The 16,826-nt window shown below is 45.4% G+C and overlaps 1 protein-coding gene across 5 annotated transcripts in view; it reads left to right on the top strand.

The window, feature by feature from the left end:
* The window catches only part of LOC118386320 (glutamate receptor ionotropic, kainate 4-like), a 440,995-nt gene that overhangs the window by 314,603 nt on the left and 109,566 nt on the right, over positions 1-16,826 (top strand). For all 5 annotated transcript variants that reach the window (XM_052525982.1, XM_052525992.1, XM_052525998.1 and 2 more), the window contains 2 exons: positions 1,971-2,136; positions 9,827-10,005. In XM_052525982.1, coding sequence (XP_052381942.1) covers positions 1,971-2,136; positions 9,827-10,005 — 345 coding nt within the window. The remainder of the gene's footprint in view (positions 1-1,970; positions 2,137-9,826; positions 10,006-16,826) is intronic.

Here is a 16,826-nt window from a genome sequence, read left to right as displayed (position 1 = left end):
TCTATGAGTTAAACTTCTTCTATGAGCTCACTGAAACCAAAGATGATCCTTTTTCTTCCTGAAGCATTTATATTTTGTACTCTGATCCAATGTTTTATTCATACTGATCACCGAAGAGCTAGCCTTATGTCAGTTTAGCAGGCCTCTTTGCGGTGGTCTCATGCTTTGGTCGACAAATAATTCCTTCATTGAGCCAACATATCACTAAAAGTATTCACCAATGGGCCAATGGATGTCTTCTCTCTTCTCTTCAAACCCCACTGCCTCACAGCAAAGCTACCAGAGCAGAAAGCCTCTCGAACAGAAAGGGGCACAACGATAACACTCTGTGGTCCGTGCTGCGAGAGCGAGAAGGGATCTTGGAAGGGCAGAGGGGATGGAGGAGTGGGGAGTTGTGGAGTGGTTGCATTTCCCCAGTGTGGCTCGGCTATTATCCATGTTTCACAGCTCCTCAGGAGGAGAGAATCACATTTTTTGCCACCACAGCCGCCGCCTGTCAGGAAAAGATGGTGCTCCATCCATCCATTCTTCCCGGGGACTCCATTACACCCTGATGGGCAGGGATTGAAAACCAATTGGGGATACAGGGGCATAGAGAGAGCGATGTATGGGCATGCGGCACTGCGCAGGCAGGCAATCTGCTGTGATGAAGAGGCTTCTCTTGTGGCATCCTTCCGGGTTCCCCTTCAAGCCCACTGAGTTGCCCCCATTCGCTAGCCACCGAATCACCCGCCGTATTGTGTTCCCAGACGCCCCACAGCCTGCTGCCATCAGCCCGGGTGCATCCATCCACACCTCAGTAGATAGCGAATGAAAAGAGAGATGGATTCTATCGCTTCTGGAAGACAGGAGCAAAAAAGAGAGATGGATTCTATCGCTTCTGGAAGACAGGAGCAAGTGGGGACAGAGATAGTAGGGGGAGTTTGCAATTTAGTTTTCTTTTGCAGGTAGGGTACAGGTGTAAGCTATGTTTGCCATAACTTTGGAAGATGAGAGCGAGGGGGGGGGTTGGACTTACAAAGCATCTCCATAGTCTCTCTGCACATTTGTGTTTATCCTCTTACAGAACTGAAGACTTGTTGTGACTGGATCCACAGCAGGGACACTGAACAAACGGCTGCGATTTATTCAACACATCATACACCAGCTGTGAAAACAGACGCCCAATCATTTGCTAAACATCCCTGAACGTTTCAGGAAGTTTTCGTGATAGGAGATTTTTAGTCTCCGACAGATTCTTATCGGAGTTTTGTGTTTTTAACTTAACGCTTGGGACTCATTTCTTTGACGTCACTGGTCTACTTTTCTCCACACTCAATATACCCTGAGTGTACACAACATTAAGAACAACGCTGCTGGGTTTTTTACGCTCATCAGTTTCCCGTGTGTTTCAACTGAATGGTCCACCACCCAAAGGACATCCAGCCAACTTGACAAAGCTGTGGGAAGAATTAGCGTCAACATGGGCCAGCATACCCGTGGAACGCTTTCATCACCTTGTAAAGACGAATTGAGGCTGTTCTGAGGGCAAAAGGGGGGATGCTGTTCTTAATGTTTTGTACACTCAGTGTATTAACTGTTCTTTATTTAATTGAGCCCAGGAGCTATAGTTAGTTAGTTAGTTAGTTAGTTAGTTAGTTAGTTAGTTAGTTAGGCATCTGTGAGGGAGTGAATTATTCTAATTTGTTTTATTAGTCAGATATAAGATGGTTCTATTTAGCCTGATGAGAATATAATGAACACTTGTTTTTTTTGTACTTTGCATGCCTCCTTGCCAAAGTATTGGAACTGCTCAACAAACATCTCCTCTAGCAATGCTTTGGTTTTGTCAGAATCATGCTGTATGTTTACACCATATTCACATACAGCAAGAGCTAACGGTGCTTTAAAAACTCTTGATCTCTTTGTAGACATGCCTTTGGTACTTTAATTATTCATCCAGAACCTTCTCTCTCTCTCTCTGTGTGTAGGTGCCCTATGTGAAAGTGGCCCCTGAGGACATTCTGAAGGTTCAGTTCCCCCGCTTCACCACCCTAGACCTGCGCCCCACCAACACAGACATCAGCCTGGCCGTGGCTGGCCTGCTCACCTTTTTCAACAGCACTACAGCCTGCCTCATCTGTGCCCAGGCCGACTGTGAGTGGGTCACGCACCACTAGATGTTTGTTGCTATTTGTACCATATACACACATTCCTTTTGCATGTGCACACACGTGAGCTTGCACACACGGGTGCATATTCATGCATGTGCATATGCACTAGGGCTGGCCACGACTAAAGAAATCTTGACACTCCGAAAGTCATTTGTTCTTTCAACCAATCGATTAGTCGACACTTTTAAAGGTGTTTTGTTCCATACAGTGCATTTGAAAAGTGATCAGACCCCTTTACTTTTTCCACATTTTGTTACGTTACAGCCTTATTCTTTAATTGATTAAACCATTTTCCCCCTCATCAATCTACACACAATACCCCATAATGACAAAGCAAAATCAGGCAAATTTATTACAAAAAAAACAAATCAAATATCACATTTACATAAGTATTCAGACCCTTTAATCAGTACTTTGTTGAAGCCCCTTATATGGTGATTACAGACTTGAGTCTTCTTGGGTATGACTCTACAAGCTTGGCACACCTGTATTTGGGGAGTTTCTCCCATTCTTCTCTGCAGATCCTCTCAAGCTCTGTCAGGTTGGATGGGGAGTGTTGCTGCACAGCTATTTTCAGGTCTCTCCAGAGACGTTCGATCGGGTTCAAGTCCGAGCTCTGGCTCGACCACTCAAGGACATTCAGAGACTTGTCCCGAAATCCACTCCTGCATTGTCTTGGCTGTGTGCTTAGGGTCGTCGACCTGTTAGAAGGTGAACCTTCGCCCCAGTCTGTACCTCAAAAATATTGTGGAGTATAAATATAAACAGTACCAGCACCCAAAATGAGTTCCGGAATCTGTTTCAGTCCAAGTCAAGCGCTGATAAGAAGTAATCGGGTGGGTAGGCATATTTTATGACGTTTCCACTGGATCAGAGAATGACATTTTCCCTTTCACTCTGAGTGGTTATCAAAAGAGAGAGAGCTGGAAAGATTTCTCATATGTTGTAAAAACAGACTGTTGGAGGTGGGGGGAAAAAACGTACTTTGAGAAGCTGCGCTGCTCATTAGGGATGGTGCATTAAGCCAATCAGAATTACTATCAGATCCCCAAATGGTCACATTTATACGCTCACATTTGCACGCAGGCCAGGTAGCTTATAGGCCTGTATACGTCTATGCGTAATCAGGTGCGCGTCCCCAACATTGACAGGAGCACTACAAATAAAAGACGATGACTAAAATTGAATTGACCAAACTCCTAAATGTAATGATGTAAACTAAAACGTGTTTCTCACAAGTGTAGCATAGGTTGTGCGCTCTGCAAACAATGTGTCCACTCCAACAATGAGAACGGTAAGACTGGAATAATAATACATTGAATGCATTAAACAGAAATGATCATAACCAAACAAAGATTAGAAATTATAGGAATTAATGGTAAATATACTACTGGTGATATATGTAATGGGGAATTGAAATAGGCCACACTAACAATCAAATGCAAACAATTCACACGATGAGGTAATGAAACATGCATGTGCACAATTGGTGGGAGAGAGGGCTGCTTTGCGCTGCATGGTCAATCCGATGTCTGCATTGGCCATTGAGCATTGTGTTTATACAGGAGGTACCACCCCCACCTACCGTCAATCAGAATCACCCTTCAGTGGATACACCCACACTCAAGCCTATGTATAACCCAAATGCATTTATTCTTGCATAATTCTTCCCCCCCCAATGAGTCATCATCTGGCAAAACACAGGCAAATTACTTTGCTTTTCACATAGGCCATTAATGCATCTTTCTCTTTTATTCCAGTGTGACAATAAGTATGGAAGATTAAATCCCAGTCTGTTTCCTCCCTTCTCCGTACAGGAATCAGTAATTACAAGTGCCCGTACAAAGTCACATTGATGTCATCTGCTACAGGCCAACTTTCACCTTAATCAGCTTAAGGCTTTGAAGTGTGGCGGACTGGATTTCTGCTCTCGATTAGAGCCGAGGTGCTCTCAGCTGGCACGAGCCCCCCAGCCCACTCTCTCCCCACCATCAACCCCACCCCTCATTCAACTCTCCCAACCAACTTCAGAAAAGAATGGTTGACGTTTGTGCTCATCCAAGCCAGTTAGACTGAGGTGTTACCCGAGAAACAGATAACAAGGAAGAAAAGAGGGAAGAAGGAAAATTAAACGCCCACCAAAGGCTAAAGACATTAGTGACTCAGAACTGCATGGACTTTGATTCTTGACAATGACTGCCCGTGTCAAAACTAGATAATTAGTTGCTATTTTCCACTGGGTGTTTAAGCGTGCTCCTTTCAATCTGTCGTTCATTTGAGAGCTCATCAAACGATGTTGGTAATTATCCCAAAGACACATGACAGTTCCGTGCCTCGCAAGAGTGAAATGCTGTGAATTATCGACATATCCATGAAGGGCGGCGATCTCACCATCTACAGTTGTGTGAGACAGAAACCTCAAACTTTATTATGGCGGTTTCCTTTTTGTATGTCTCTGTCTGAGCTCCTGTCTGTGTCCGTGTGGGCCAAGGGGGAATCGATAAGGCATGGGGAGCATGGCCCTTCCCTTCCTCGTCAATGACAAGGATGCTAGTCACTTTAGCTGATTGAATCTAACCTTACTACTGGAATTACACGTGGGGAGCGGAGGCAGAGTGATTGCTCTGCCATGTGACCCTTCTGCAGCGCCACTGTAAAATACCCGTGATGTCTTGGGCTCTGCAATGTGCTGTTGTAGCAATAGCCACGGTACCGTTTGCTGGCTGGCAGAGGCCCCAAGACGGTCGACGCTGGGCTCATTAATCACCGCGGCCGGTGACAGCCTAATAGAGCGTGGCCGAGCCATGAATATTTCCCAGCCTGACCCTGGCTTCCTGGCTGAGAGAGAGAGCAAGAGAGGGAGAGAGAGAGAGACAGAGAGAGAGGCCCACCCAAAGGCACAGGTAGCGCAAAGAAGGAAACCCATTGATCTAGCTAACCTGCCTACCGCTATCGATGGCCATGTGGTTGTGTGTGGATTCACCGCACTCATGGAGTAGTACAGTTGGACATAGAGAGCCTAGCCGCAGGGGTGGAGGAGGACTGTGTGGGAAAGTGGAGCACTTTGTTAACAGGGAGATTTGTGCATGGGAGGTCAGCTGGCGGGTAGCAGGAGGGTGGGAGGGGACCGATCACCCACACTCTACTTCTTGGGGAGGGGAGGGCATCCTGGTCAACAATACAGCTTATGTTATGAATCCGCTATCACCTAACGTAGCATTTTATCGTCTGAATTGAATGAGCTGGAAGAAAAGCAAATAGTAGTACCTTTTGAATGTTAAAAACACCTGAATTGACTTCTCTGATGACATGCACCTCGGCAACCAACTCATTATGTTTTTTTTTATTGAGAGAAGATAGACTCATCAACAGGTTTTAAAGGCACACAACTGTCAAGGTAGACATTTGTGTCTCCTTGGAGCGGAACAATTATAGGATATGTTTGCTCAACGATACGACTCGCTGCTCTGAAAATGTCATGAGTAACCTGTAATTAAAGTTGATCAAGAATGTCTCTGTCTCCAGAGAGAGCTGGATCAATACACTCTTTGGGAAGACAGACCGGTTAACTGGGGTGATGAAATGATTTAGCTGGTAGCGGCAATGACTTTTTGTTGTTTGTTGTCCGGGGATCAAGCTGAGCAATCCTCCCGACGTGATGACATTCAAAGAAAGTTTCAATACGGATTATGATATATTTACAGCTCCAGTAACAGAGGACGTCAGCCCACCGTAAATGTCCCCATCAGAATAAATAGTTGCTGCGCTGTCAGTTCTGTTGCACTTCCTCCCTACTGACAGAGAGCAGTGAGTGAGGAAACTGTGGAGAAAAGATGGCTCCACCAAATGCTCTTAAACAGAGGGATGAGAGTGAGCTTCCTCCCATTGGCTCTCCCTGGTTTTTCTATGTTTCCCCTTCCTTTTCCCTGCCCAGAGACATTAATTTGATTCAATACGCAGTGTAATGGGATTTTGATGTGTGGTTCTGGAGGGGGGTCTTCTCTTTATCTTTTTTCTCGCTTTGGTGTCTAATGAGAACAAAGCAGAGGAGAGCCCTGGTCGGCTGTCTGCTCGTCTACCAGGATGAAAGAAAGTTCCCTTTCAACGGGGAATGATGAGAAAGGATCACTCAGACCCACAACATCACAAACTCCCCGTCCTTGTCCATTAACAAGATCTACTGACACGCTGAACTGTATATATAAGAGAGAGTGATAGACTATCGACTTTTTGACCTGTGTGGTTATATTCAGATTAGGATAAGTTCATGTACTGACACGCTACGAATGCCTAGACATTAGCGCATGTCCTATCCCAAGCACTCTAGTTAACGAATGCTGCTGGCCTGGAGGGAAAACTACATTGAAGCAATTTAACTCTCTTCCATCCGCCCGTCAATCGATTGTATCACCCGATTTATCATAGTCATTTAGGTTCGGCCTGTTTAAAAAGTAGATCCATCTTTCCCTGTGAAATGCCATGAAATTCTGCAGACTGCACCCATTTGGTTGTACAGTACAGGGTTCCCAGACCGCAGGAGTCCAGCAGCCCAGTTCAACAGACTAGGGTGCAGCCAGTTGGGAGCTGTGACACTGGCATGAACCTGTCATTGGTCCTGGCTGAGCAGTGTATTTGCATAGAGGCACTGAGTGCAGGAAGGTAGATGAGAGCCGGGGCTTTGTGAGAGCCCAGTGAAATGTGACGGCCTGCGAAAGGGGGAAGTGACTGGCTGCCCAGACTGAGTGGCAGGCCCTGCCTTTATCTGTCTGCCTGAGAGGCAGCGTCAGGCAGAGCTACAGTATGTGTGGCCCGTGTTAATGAGGCACACCACATGGCAATATCACACACCGACCGCTGCAGGCAGCAGCAGCACAGCCTCCACAAAGAAAACAGACTTCACACGTCTTCTAAACTTCCAGGGTCTCCCTTTTTTCCACGGCTAACCGAGAAACAGTGCCTCCCCGTTTTAGCATAATGATGTTCTAGCATGGGTTCAACAGCCTGAAACGTGGAAGCGACATGGCTGCCAGAATAGGTGCCACATAGGTCAGGGCCACAAAAGAGATTGTGAAATGAAAATGTACACGCCCGTTGCTTTGAATCGTGCACAGACTGAACACTAAACGGGTCTCTCCTGAGATTGCCTCTCCACTGGCTGAATGAAAGGGAACGATAGGAGGGGCAACTCCTGCTGTGGACATTGAGCAGCGAAGTGTGCGGTCTAGTGTAATGTACGAAATGTGAAATTTGCATGTGATGCCATGCAAACAGGCAATGGAGATTGAGCAGGTTTTTAAGCCTCATCACAGATATGCTGAGTAACTCAACAGGTAACAGAGCTGATAGTCTCAGAGCAGACAGGCGTCATTGCTGATGATTTGCGTTTCTAGACAAACCGTTGAAGGCATTAGGATTCAATGAGTTGGGACACATAGTGCTTTAAGAGCAGCTGCTGCTGCATGTAACCAAAAGAAGAAAACATTGATTATGTGTAAATGTTTTTTTTTTTACTATAATCAATGCTGGTCTCAGTTGTAATGTAATATATTGTATGTCTTGACTCCCATGAATGCATAGTTTCAGTCAAGTGCCACTGGAAAGACATACAGTTGAAGTCGGACGTTTACATGCACATAGGTTGGAGTCATTAAAACTCGTTTTTCAACCACTCCACAAATGTCTTGTTAGCAAACTATCGTGTTGACAAGGTAGTTAGGACATCTACTTTGTGCATGACACAAGTCATTTTTCCAACAATTGTTTCCAGACAGATTATTTCACGTATAATTCACTGCATCACAATTCCAGTCGGTCAGAAGTTTACATACACTAAGTTGACTGTGCCTTTAAACAGCTTGGAAAATTCCTGAAAATTATGTCATGCCTTTAGAAGCTTCTGATAGGCTAATTGACATAATTTGAGTCAATTGGAGGTGTACCTGTGGATGTATTTCAAGCCCTACCTTCAAACGCAGTGCCTCTTTGCTTGACATCATGGGAAAATCTAAAGAAATCAGCCAAGACCTCAGAAAAAGAATTGTAGACCTCCACAAGTCTGGTTCATCATCTGTACAAACAATAGTACGCAAGAATAAACACCATGGGACCACGCGGCCGTCATACCGCTCAGGAAAGAGATGCGTTCTGTCTCCTAGAGATTAATATACTTTGGTGTGAAAAGTGCAAATCAATCCCAGAACAACAGCAAAGGACCTTGTGAAGATTCTGGAGGAAACAGGTACAAAAGTATCTATATCCACAGTAAAACGAGTCCTATCTCAACATAATCTGAAAGGCCACTCAGCAAGGAAGAAGCCACTGCTCCAAAACCGCCATAAAAAAAGCCAGACTACGGTTTGCAACTGCACATGGGGACAAAGATCATACTTTTGGGGGAAATGTCCTCTGGTCTGATGAAACAAAATAGACCTGTTTGGCCATAATGACCATTGTTATTTTTGGAGGAGACCAAAGCCGAAGGACACCATCCCATCCATGAAGCACGGGGGTGGCAGCATCATGTTGTGGGGGTGCTTTGCTGCAGGAGGGACTGGTGCACTTCACAAAATAGATGTCATCATGAAGATGGAAAATTATGTGGATATATTGAAGCAACATCTCAAGACATCAGTCAAGAAATTAAAGCTTGGTCACAAATGGGTCTTCCAAATGGACAATGAAACCAAGCATATATCCAAAGTTGTGGCAAAATGTCTTAAGGACAACAAAGACAAGGTATTGGAGTGGCCATCACAAAGCCCTGACCTCATCCTATAGAACATTTGTGGGCAGAACTGAAAAAGCGTGTGCGAGCAAGGAGGCCTACTAACCTGACGCAGTTACACCAGCCCTGTCAGGAGGAATGTGCCAAAATTCAACCAACTTATTGTGAGAAGCTTGTGGAAGGCTACCTGAAACATTTGACCCAAGTTAAACAATTGAAAGGCATTGCTACCAAATACTAATTGAGTGTATGTAAACTTCTGACCTACTGGGAATGTGATGAAAGAAATAAAACCTATTATTCTGACAGTTCACATTCTTAAAATAAAATGGTGATCCTAACTAAGACAGGGAATTTTTACTAGGATTAAATGTCAGGAATTGTGAAAAACGGAGTTTAAATGTATTTGGCTAAGGTGTATGTAAACTTACGACTTCAACTGTATAACATAAGTAAAAGCGGAAAAACCACCAGCGAAGGGATTATATCAAAAATAAATATTTCACTTATAATGAACCAATATCCAATCTCTTTAATGCGGTCCTGGGAACTAAATGCTGGAGGTGGTGTTTAAGAATAGCACCTAGCAATTCATTTCTTTACAATTAGACGTTATTACAGGTCATCATATAAATTATTTTAGGTGTTAAGGATTTTAATGACCGTGTTATTGACAAACAAGGCATAAAAATTTACTTTTTGTTTATCGAGCGAAAAAAGCACATATTGTCATGTCTCGTCAGAGACCGGTTGAAAATATCCATTGTTATTTTTATTTTTATGAATATGTTGTTTCTCACTCGAAATAATGTCTTTGTATTTTTAACTCATTCAATTGAGTGCTAGTTCTCAGAAATGTGACTTTAATACCCAGAAATTCATTACCTTTAGGAGATTAACTGTCTACCTGCTCATAATAATATCACTGTCTTCGTCCCTGTCCCCGCAGGCTTATTAAATCTGGAGAGACTGTTACGCCAGTTCCTCATCTCCAAGGAGACACTATCGGTTCGCATGCTGGATGACAGCCAGGATCCCACACCCCTTCTCAAGGAGATCCGCGATGATAAGACTGCCACAATCATTGTGGATGCTAACGCAACAATGTCCCACATAATTTTGGAAAGGGTGAGTCTGTCTGTCACAGTGAGCTCTTTCCCGATGTTCTTAGACATCTCAGTAGTAGCGGATGATGCAAATTTTTTTCTCTCACGATCTATATGTCAATGCCAAGCTAAAGTTCAGCATCAAGGTTGATATTGAAAATAATTGAACAAGCTACAAGCTGAATCACTTGCTAGTGAATGAGTGTTGGACTGAATGAATTTTAACTTGAAACATCCAATACCGAGAGACCGATCTGTTCTCCTGTACACAGTCTTACTACCATGAATAAACCATGGCATATATGTGACGCCATATTTGGAGACTTGAGTGGTGTGCAAATGCAACTAGAGGAGGTTGTTGAGTGTCCTTGGGCTTAGCACTTAAACCGCTACAGGACAGTAGAGATGAGAAATGAAAACCAATGCTAGAAATGAGAAATGAAAACCAATGCAATTAGCTTTCTAAGAAAAAGGTCTAGTCAGACAGTGCATTTTACTTCAAGTGACAGACGTGAGATGTAAATCATGTTCTGTCCTGCGCTCGTTCATTAACGACGGAGATGTACATTCATCTGATTCATTTTTTTGTAAGCCTAGAACGACTACGGAAAGGGTCAGCCGCGCATTCTTAATATGTGTAAATTGTTCATATTTATAACAAATACAATCCGAAACATCAGAAACTCTCATTAATATTGCTCGAGTATAAAAGAGACCTCGGTTTATTACGATTATTATTTTCCCTTTTTGACAATTTACAGACATCTGTCGGTAGCAACGTCTTTCTTTGTTGATAAAATAACCTATAATTAAATCATGGAATGATGAACTCTTTTTGAGCTATTTATTCTTTCTATTGAAGGCATCTATCACTTGTGAAGTTATATATTGAGTGCTTATAAAGAAAATAGTCATTTGGTGGGTGCTTATATTTGTTCTATTATTTATGTTTTTTTTTTTGCGTATCCACAATCTCCCCGAGACACAGCCAGGGTCTGCCATTATCAACAGCAACCCTGGAGCAATCAAATTTAAATGCCTTGCTCAAGGGCACGTCGATAGATTTTTCATAATGTCAGCTCAGGGATGAGAAGTTGCAACCTTTCAGTTACTGGCCCAATGCTGTAAGCATTAGACTACCTGTTTGCCCTGTAAAATTGCCAGCTGAGATTGGCAGCTCAATGTCAATGATTGAACCCGGGGCCTCATACATGCAAAGCATGCGCTCTACCACTAAGCTACATCCTCTCAGCTGTGAAGAGCTCGTCTGACACACGTAATATAATAACATCTAATTGGACGTTCATATCAGATATGACTATTCGTCACAGTAAACTGTCAATATGACCTTTCAATGATGTGTGTTTCCACTTATAGAACCATACCTGAAGTGAACAGAGAAGTTAGCAATTCAAGCAACAAAATAGAACACTCTGTAGCTTGGCAGAGTTCTTCCCGACACCGACATGAACTTTGCCTGATAGGACAAGTCTCCTGCTATCCCTTCTAAAGAGCTATGATTAGATCTAAAGGTGACAGAAACACAGGTGAAGGGCAGCTTGCAGCATATGGCTGTGTCGTAATTATAACATAGAGATTGGATGCATGTCTGCGGTGAAGGAGACAATGACTAAAGCAAAATGAAGAGAGAGAGAGAGAGAGAGAGAGAGAGAGAGAGAGAGAGAGAGAGAGAGAGAGAGAGAGAGAGAGAGAGAGAGAGAGAGAGAGAGAGAGAGAGAGAGAGAGAGAGAGAGAGAGAGAGAGAGAGAGAGAGAGAGAGAGAGAGAGAGAGAGAGAGAGAGAGAGAGAGAGAGAGAGAGAGAGAGAGAGAGAGAGAGAGAGAGAGAGAGAGACAAAAGAGACAGCGAGACAGAGAGAGATAGCATTGGCTAAGGGTGCATGATAGGGTTGAATATTTTCCCTGTGTTTTACAAATGTTCCATCCAGAGAAAAAAACGACTTTTCTCCCGGGTAACTCGGTATTTCGCCCCAAAAACATATAAAGCATATACAGGAAATAGCCTATGTCTGTATTGGATTAGAATTTTGTTAGAAAATTCAAGCCTGATGGTCCATACATTAAAGACATTTTATGTGCCCAAGCCTAAAAAAGCCAAAAAGATTGTATCGTTATCCAATACATATATGACATAAAGGAAACTACATTTTTAAGCACGATAGAAAAACATAAAGGCCCATAGATGTCGCTAGCTACAGTTGAAGTCGGAAGTTTACATACAGTTAGGTTGTAGTCATTAAAACTATTTTTTCAACCACTCCACAAATTTCTTGTTAATTAACAAACTATAGTTTTGGCACGTCGGTTAGGACATCTACTTTGTGCATGACACAAGTAATTTTCCCAACAATTGTTTACAGACAGATTATTTCACTTATAATTAACTGTATCACAATTCCAGTGGGTCACACATTTGCATACACTAAGTTGACTGTGCCTTTAAACAGCTTGGAAAATTCCACAAAATGATGTCATGGCTTTAGAAGGTTCTGATGGGCTAATTGACATCAATTGGTGGTGTATCGGTGGATGTATTTCAAGGCCTACCTTCAAACTCAGTGCCTCTTTGCTTGACATCATGGGAAAATCTAAAGAAATCAGCCAAGTCTGGTTCATCCTTGGGAGCAATTTCCAAACGCCTGAAGGTACCACATTCATCTGTACGCAGCTATCATACCGCCAGGAAGGAGATGCGTTCTGTCTCCTAGATACACTTTGGTGTGAAAAGTGCAAATCAATCCCAGAACAACAGCAAAGGACCTTGTGAAGATGCTGGAGGAAACAGGTACAAAAGTGTCTATATCCACAGTAAAGCGAGTCCTATATCGACTGCTCCAAAACCGCCATAAAAAAAGCCAGACTACGGTGTGCAACTGTACATGGGGACAAAGATCGTACTTTTTGGAGAAATGTCCTCTGGTCTGATGAAACAAAATAGAACTGTTTGGTCATAATGACCATTGTTATGCTTGGAGGAAAAAGGGGGATGCTTGCAAGCCGAAGAACACCATCCCATCCATGAAGCACGGGGGTGACAGCATCATGTTGGGGGGCTGCTTTGCTGCAGGAGGGACGAGTGCACTTCACAAAATAAATCAAATCATGAGGCAGGAAAACTATGTGGATATACATTTACATTTACATTTAAGTCATTTAGCAGACGCTCTTATCCAGAGCGACTTACAAATTGGTGCATACACCTTATGACAACCAGTGGAACAGCCACTTGCATCTAAATCTTGTTGGGGGGGGGGGAGAAGGGGGGTGAGAAGGATTACTTACCCTTACTTACCCTATCCTAGGTATTCCTTGAAGAGGTGGGGTTTCAGGTGTCTCCGGAAGGTGGTGATTGACTCCGCTGTCCTGGCGTCGTGAGGGAGTTTGTTCCACCATTGGGGGGCCAGAGCAGCGAACAGTTTTGACTGGGCTGAGCGGGAACTGTACTTCCTCAGTGGTAGGGAGGCGAGCAGGCCAGAGGTGGATGAACGCAGTGCCCTTGTTTGGGTGTAGGGCCTGATCAGAGCCTGAGGTACTGAGGTGCCGTTCCTCACAGCTCCGTAGGCGAGCACCATGGTCTTGTAGCGGATGCGAGCTTCAACTGGAAGCCAGTGGAGAGCGGAGGAGCGGGGTGACGTGGAGAGAACTTGGGAAGGTTGAACACCAGACGGGCTGCGGCGTTCTGGATGAGTTGTAGGGGTTTAATGGCACAGGCAGGGAGCCCAGCCAACAGCGAGTTGCAGTAATCAAGACGGGAGATGACAAGTGCCTGGATTAGGACCTGCGCCGCTTCCTGTGTGAGGCAGGGTCGTACTCTGCGGATGTTGTAGAGCATGAACCTACAGGAACGGGACACCGCCTTGATGTTAGTTGAGAACGTCAGGGTGTTGTCCAGGATCACGCCAAGGTTCTTAGCGCTCTGGGAGGAGGACACAATGGAGTTGTCAACCGTGATGGCGAGATCATGGAACGGGCAGTCCTTCCCGGGAGGAAGAGGAGCTCCGTCTTGCTGAGGTTCAGCTTGAGGTGGTGATCCGTCATCCACACTGATATGTCTGCCAGACATGCAGAGATGCGATTCGCCACCTGGTCATCAGAAGGGGGAAAGGAGAAGATTAATTGTGTGTCGTCTGCATAGCAATGATAGGAGAGACCATGTGAGGTTATGACAGAGCCAAGTGACTTGGTGTATAGCGAGAATAAGAGAGGGCCTAGAACAGAGCCCTGGGGGACACCAGTGGTGAGAGCGCGTGGTGAGGAGACAGATTCTCGCCACGCCACCTGGTAGGAGCGACCTGTCAGGTAGGACGCAATCCAAGCGTGGGCCGCGCCGGAGATGCCCAACTCGGAGAGGGTGGAGAGGAGGATCTGATGGTTCACAGTATCGAAGGCAGCCGATAGGTCTAGAAGGATGAGAGCAGAGGAGAGAGAGTTAGCTTTAGCAGTGCGGAGCGCCTCCGTGATACAGAGAAGAGCAGTCTCAGTTGAATGACTAGTCTTGAAACCTGACTGATTTGGATCAAGAAGGTCATTCTGAGAGAGATAGCGGTAGAGCTGGCCAAGGACGGCACGCTCAAGAGTTTTGGAGAGAAAAGAGAGAAGGGATACTGGTCTGTAGTTGTTGACATCGGAGGGATCGAGTGTAGGTTTTTTCAGAAGGGGTGCAACTCTCGCTCTCTTGAAGACGGGAGGGACGTAGCCAGCGGTCAGGGATGAGTTGATGAGCGAGGTAAGGTAAGGGAGAAGGTCTCCGGAAATGGTCTGGAGAAGAGAGGAGGGGATAGGGTCAAGCGGGCAGGTTGTTGGGCGGCCGGCCGTCACAAGACGCGAGATTTCATCTGGAGAGAGAGGGGAGAAAGAGGTCAGAGCATAGGGTAGGGCAGTGAGCAGAACCAGCGGTGTCGTTTGACTTAGCAAACGAGGATCGGATGTCATCGACCTTCTTTTCAAAATGGTTGACGAAGTCATCTGCAGAGAGGGAGGAGGGAGGGGGGAGGATTCAGGAGGGAGGAGAAGGTGGCAAAGAGCTTCCTAGGGTTAGAGGCAGATGCTTGGAATTTAGAATGGTAGAAAGTGGCTTTAGCAGCAGAGACAGAGGAGGAAAATGTAGAGAGGAGGGAGTGAAAGGATGCCAGGTCCGCAGGGAGGCGAGTTTTCCTCCATTTCCGCTCGGCTGCCCGGAGCCCTGTTCTGTGAGCTCGCAATGAGTCGTCGAGCCACGGAGCGGGAGGGGAGGACCGAGCCGGCCTGGAGGATAGGGGACATAGGGAGTCAAAGGATGCAGTAAGGGAGGAGAGGAGGGTTGAGGAGGCAGAATCAGGAGATAGGTTGGAGAAAGTTTGAGCAGAGGGAAGAGAAGATAGGATGGAAGAGGAGAGAGTAGCGGGGGAGAGAGAGCGAAGATTGGGACGGCGCGATACCATCCGAGTAGGGGCAGTGTGGGAAGTGTTGGATGAGAGCGAGAGGGAAAAGGATACAAGGTAGTGGTCGGAGACTTGGAGGGAGTTGCAATGAGGTTAGTGGAAGAACAGCATCTAGTAAAGATGAGGTCAAGCGTATTGCCTGCCTTGTGAGTAGGGGGAGGGGTGAGAGGGTGAGGTCAAAAGAGGAGAGGAGTGGAAAGAAGGAGGCAGAGAGGAATGAGTCAAAGGTAGACGTGGGGAGGTTAAAGTCGCCCAGAACTGTGAGAGGTGAGCCGTCCTCAGGAAAGGAGCTTATCAAGGCATCAAGCTCATTGATGAACTCTCCGAGGGAACCTGGAGGGCGATAAATGATAAGGATGTTAAGCTTGAAAGGGCTGGTAACTGTGACAGCATGGAATTCAAAGGAGGCAATAGACAGATGGGTAAGGGGAGAAAGAGAGAAAGACCACTTGGGAGAGATGAGGATCCCGGTGCCACCACCCCGCTGACCAGAAGCTCTCGGGTGTGCGAGAACACGTGGGCGGACGAGGAGAGAGCAGTAGGAGTAGCAGTGTTATCTGTGGTGATCCATGTTTCCGTCAGTGCCAAGAAGTCAAGGGACTGGAGGGAGGCATAGGCTGAGATGAACTCTGCCTTGTTGGCCGCAGATTGGCAGTTCCAGAGGCTACCAGAGACCTGGAACTCCACGTGGGTCGTACGCGCTGGGACCACCAGGTTAGGTGGTCGCGCCACGCGGTGTGGAGCGTTTGTATGGTCTGTGCAGAGAGGAGAGAACAGGGATAGACAGACACATAGTTGACAGGCTACAGAAAAGGCTACGCTAATGCAAGGAAATTGAATGACAAGCGGACTACACGTCTCGAATGTTCAGAAAGTTAAGCTTACGTAGCAAGAATCTTATTGACTAAAATGATTAAAATGATACAGTACTGCTAAAGTAGGCTAGCTGGCAGTAGCTGCGTTGTTGACACTACACTAATCAAGTCATTCCGTTGAGTGTAATAATTCTACAGTGCTGCTATTCGGGGGCTAGCTGGCTAGCTAGCAGTGTTGTTTACGTTACGCTGAGTTAAAAGAACGACAATAGCTGGCTAGCTAACCTAGGGAATCGGTCTAGACTACACAATTATCTTTGAAACAAAGACGGCTATGCAGCTAGCCACGATCAAACAAATCAAACCGCTGCACTGCAATGAAACGAAAATGTGAAACCACCTGACCGGGTTGTTGAATTCAAAACAGCAGACGTTGGCTAGCTGTTAGCAGTTAGCTGTTGGCTAGCTAGCAGAGTCTCCTACGTTAAGGACGACAAATAGCTGGCTAGCGAACCTCAGTGAATTAAGATAATCACTCCAAGGCTACACACACTAAACTACACAATTATCTTGGAAACAAAGACAGCTA

This window comes from Oncorhynchus keta, chromosome 1, assembly GCF_023373465.1.
Source record: "Oncorhynchus keta strain PuntledgeMale-10-30-2019 chromosome 1, Oket_V2, whole genome shotgun sequence".
Taxonomy (NCBI): Eukaryota; Metazoa; Chordata; class Actinopteri; order Salmoniformes; family Salmonidae; genus Oncorhynchus; species Oncorhynchus keta.
Note: the sequence above shows the minus strand (reverse complement) of the source record. Positions and strands in the feature narration are given on the sequence as shown.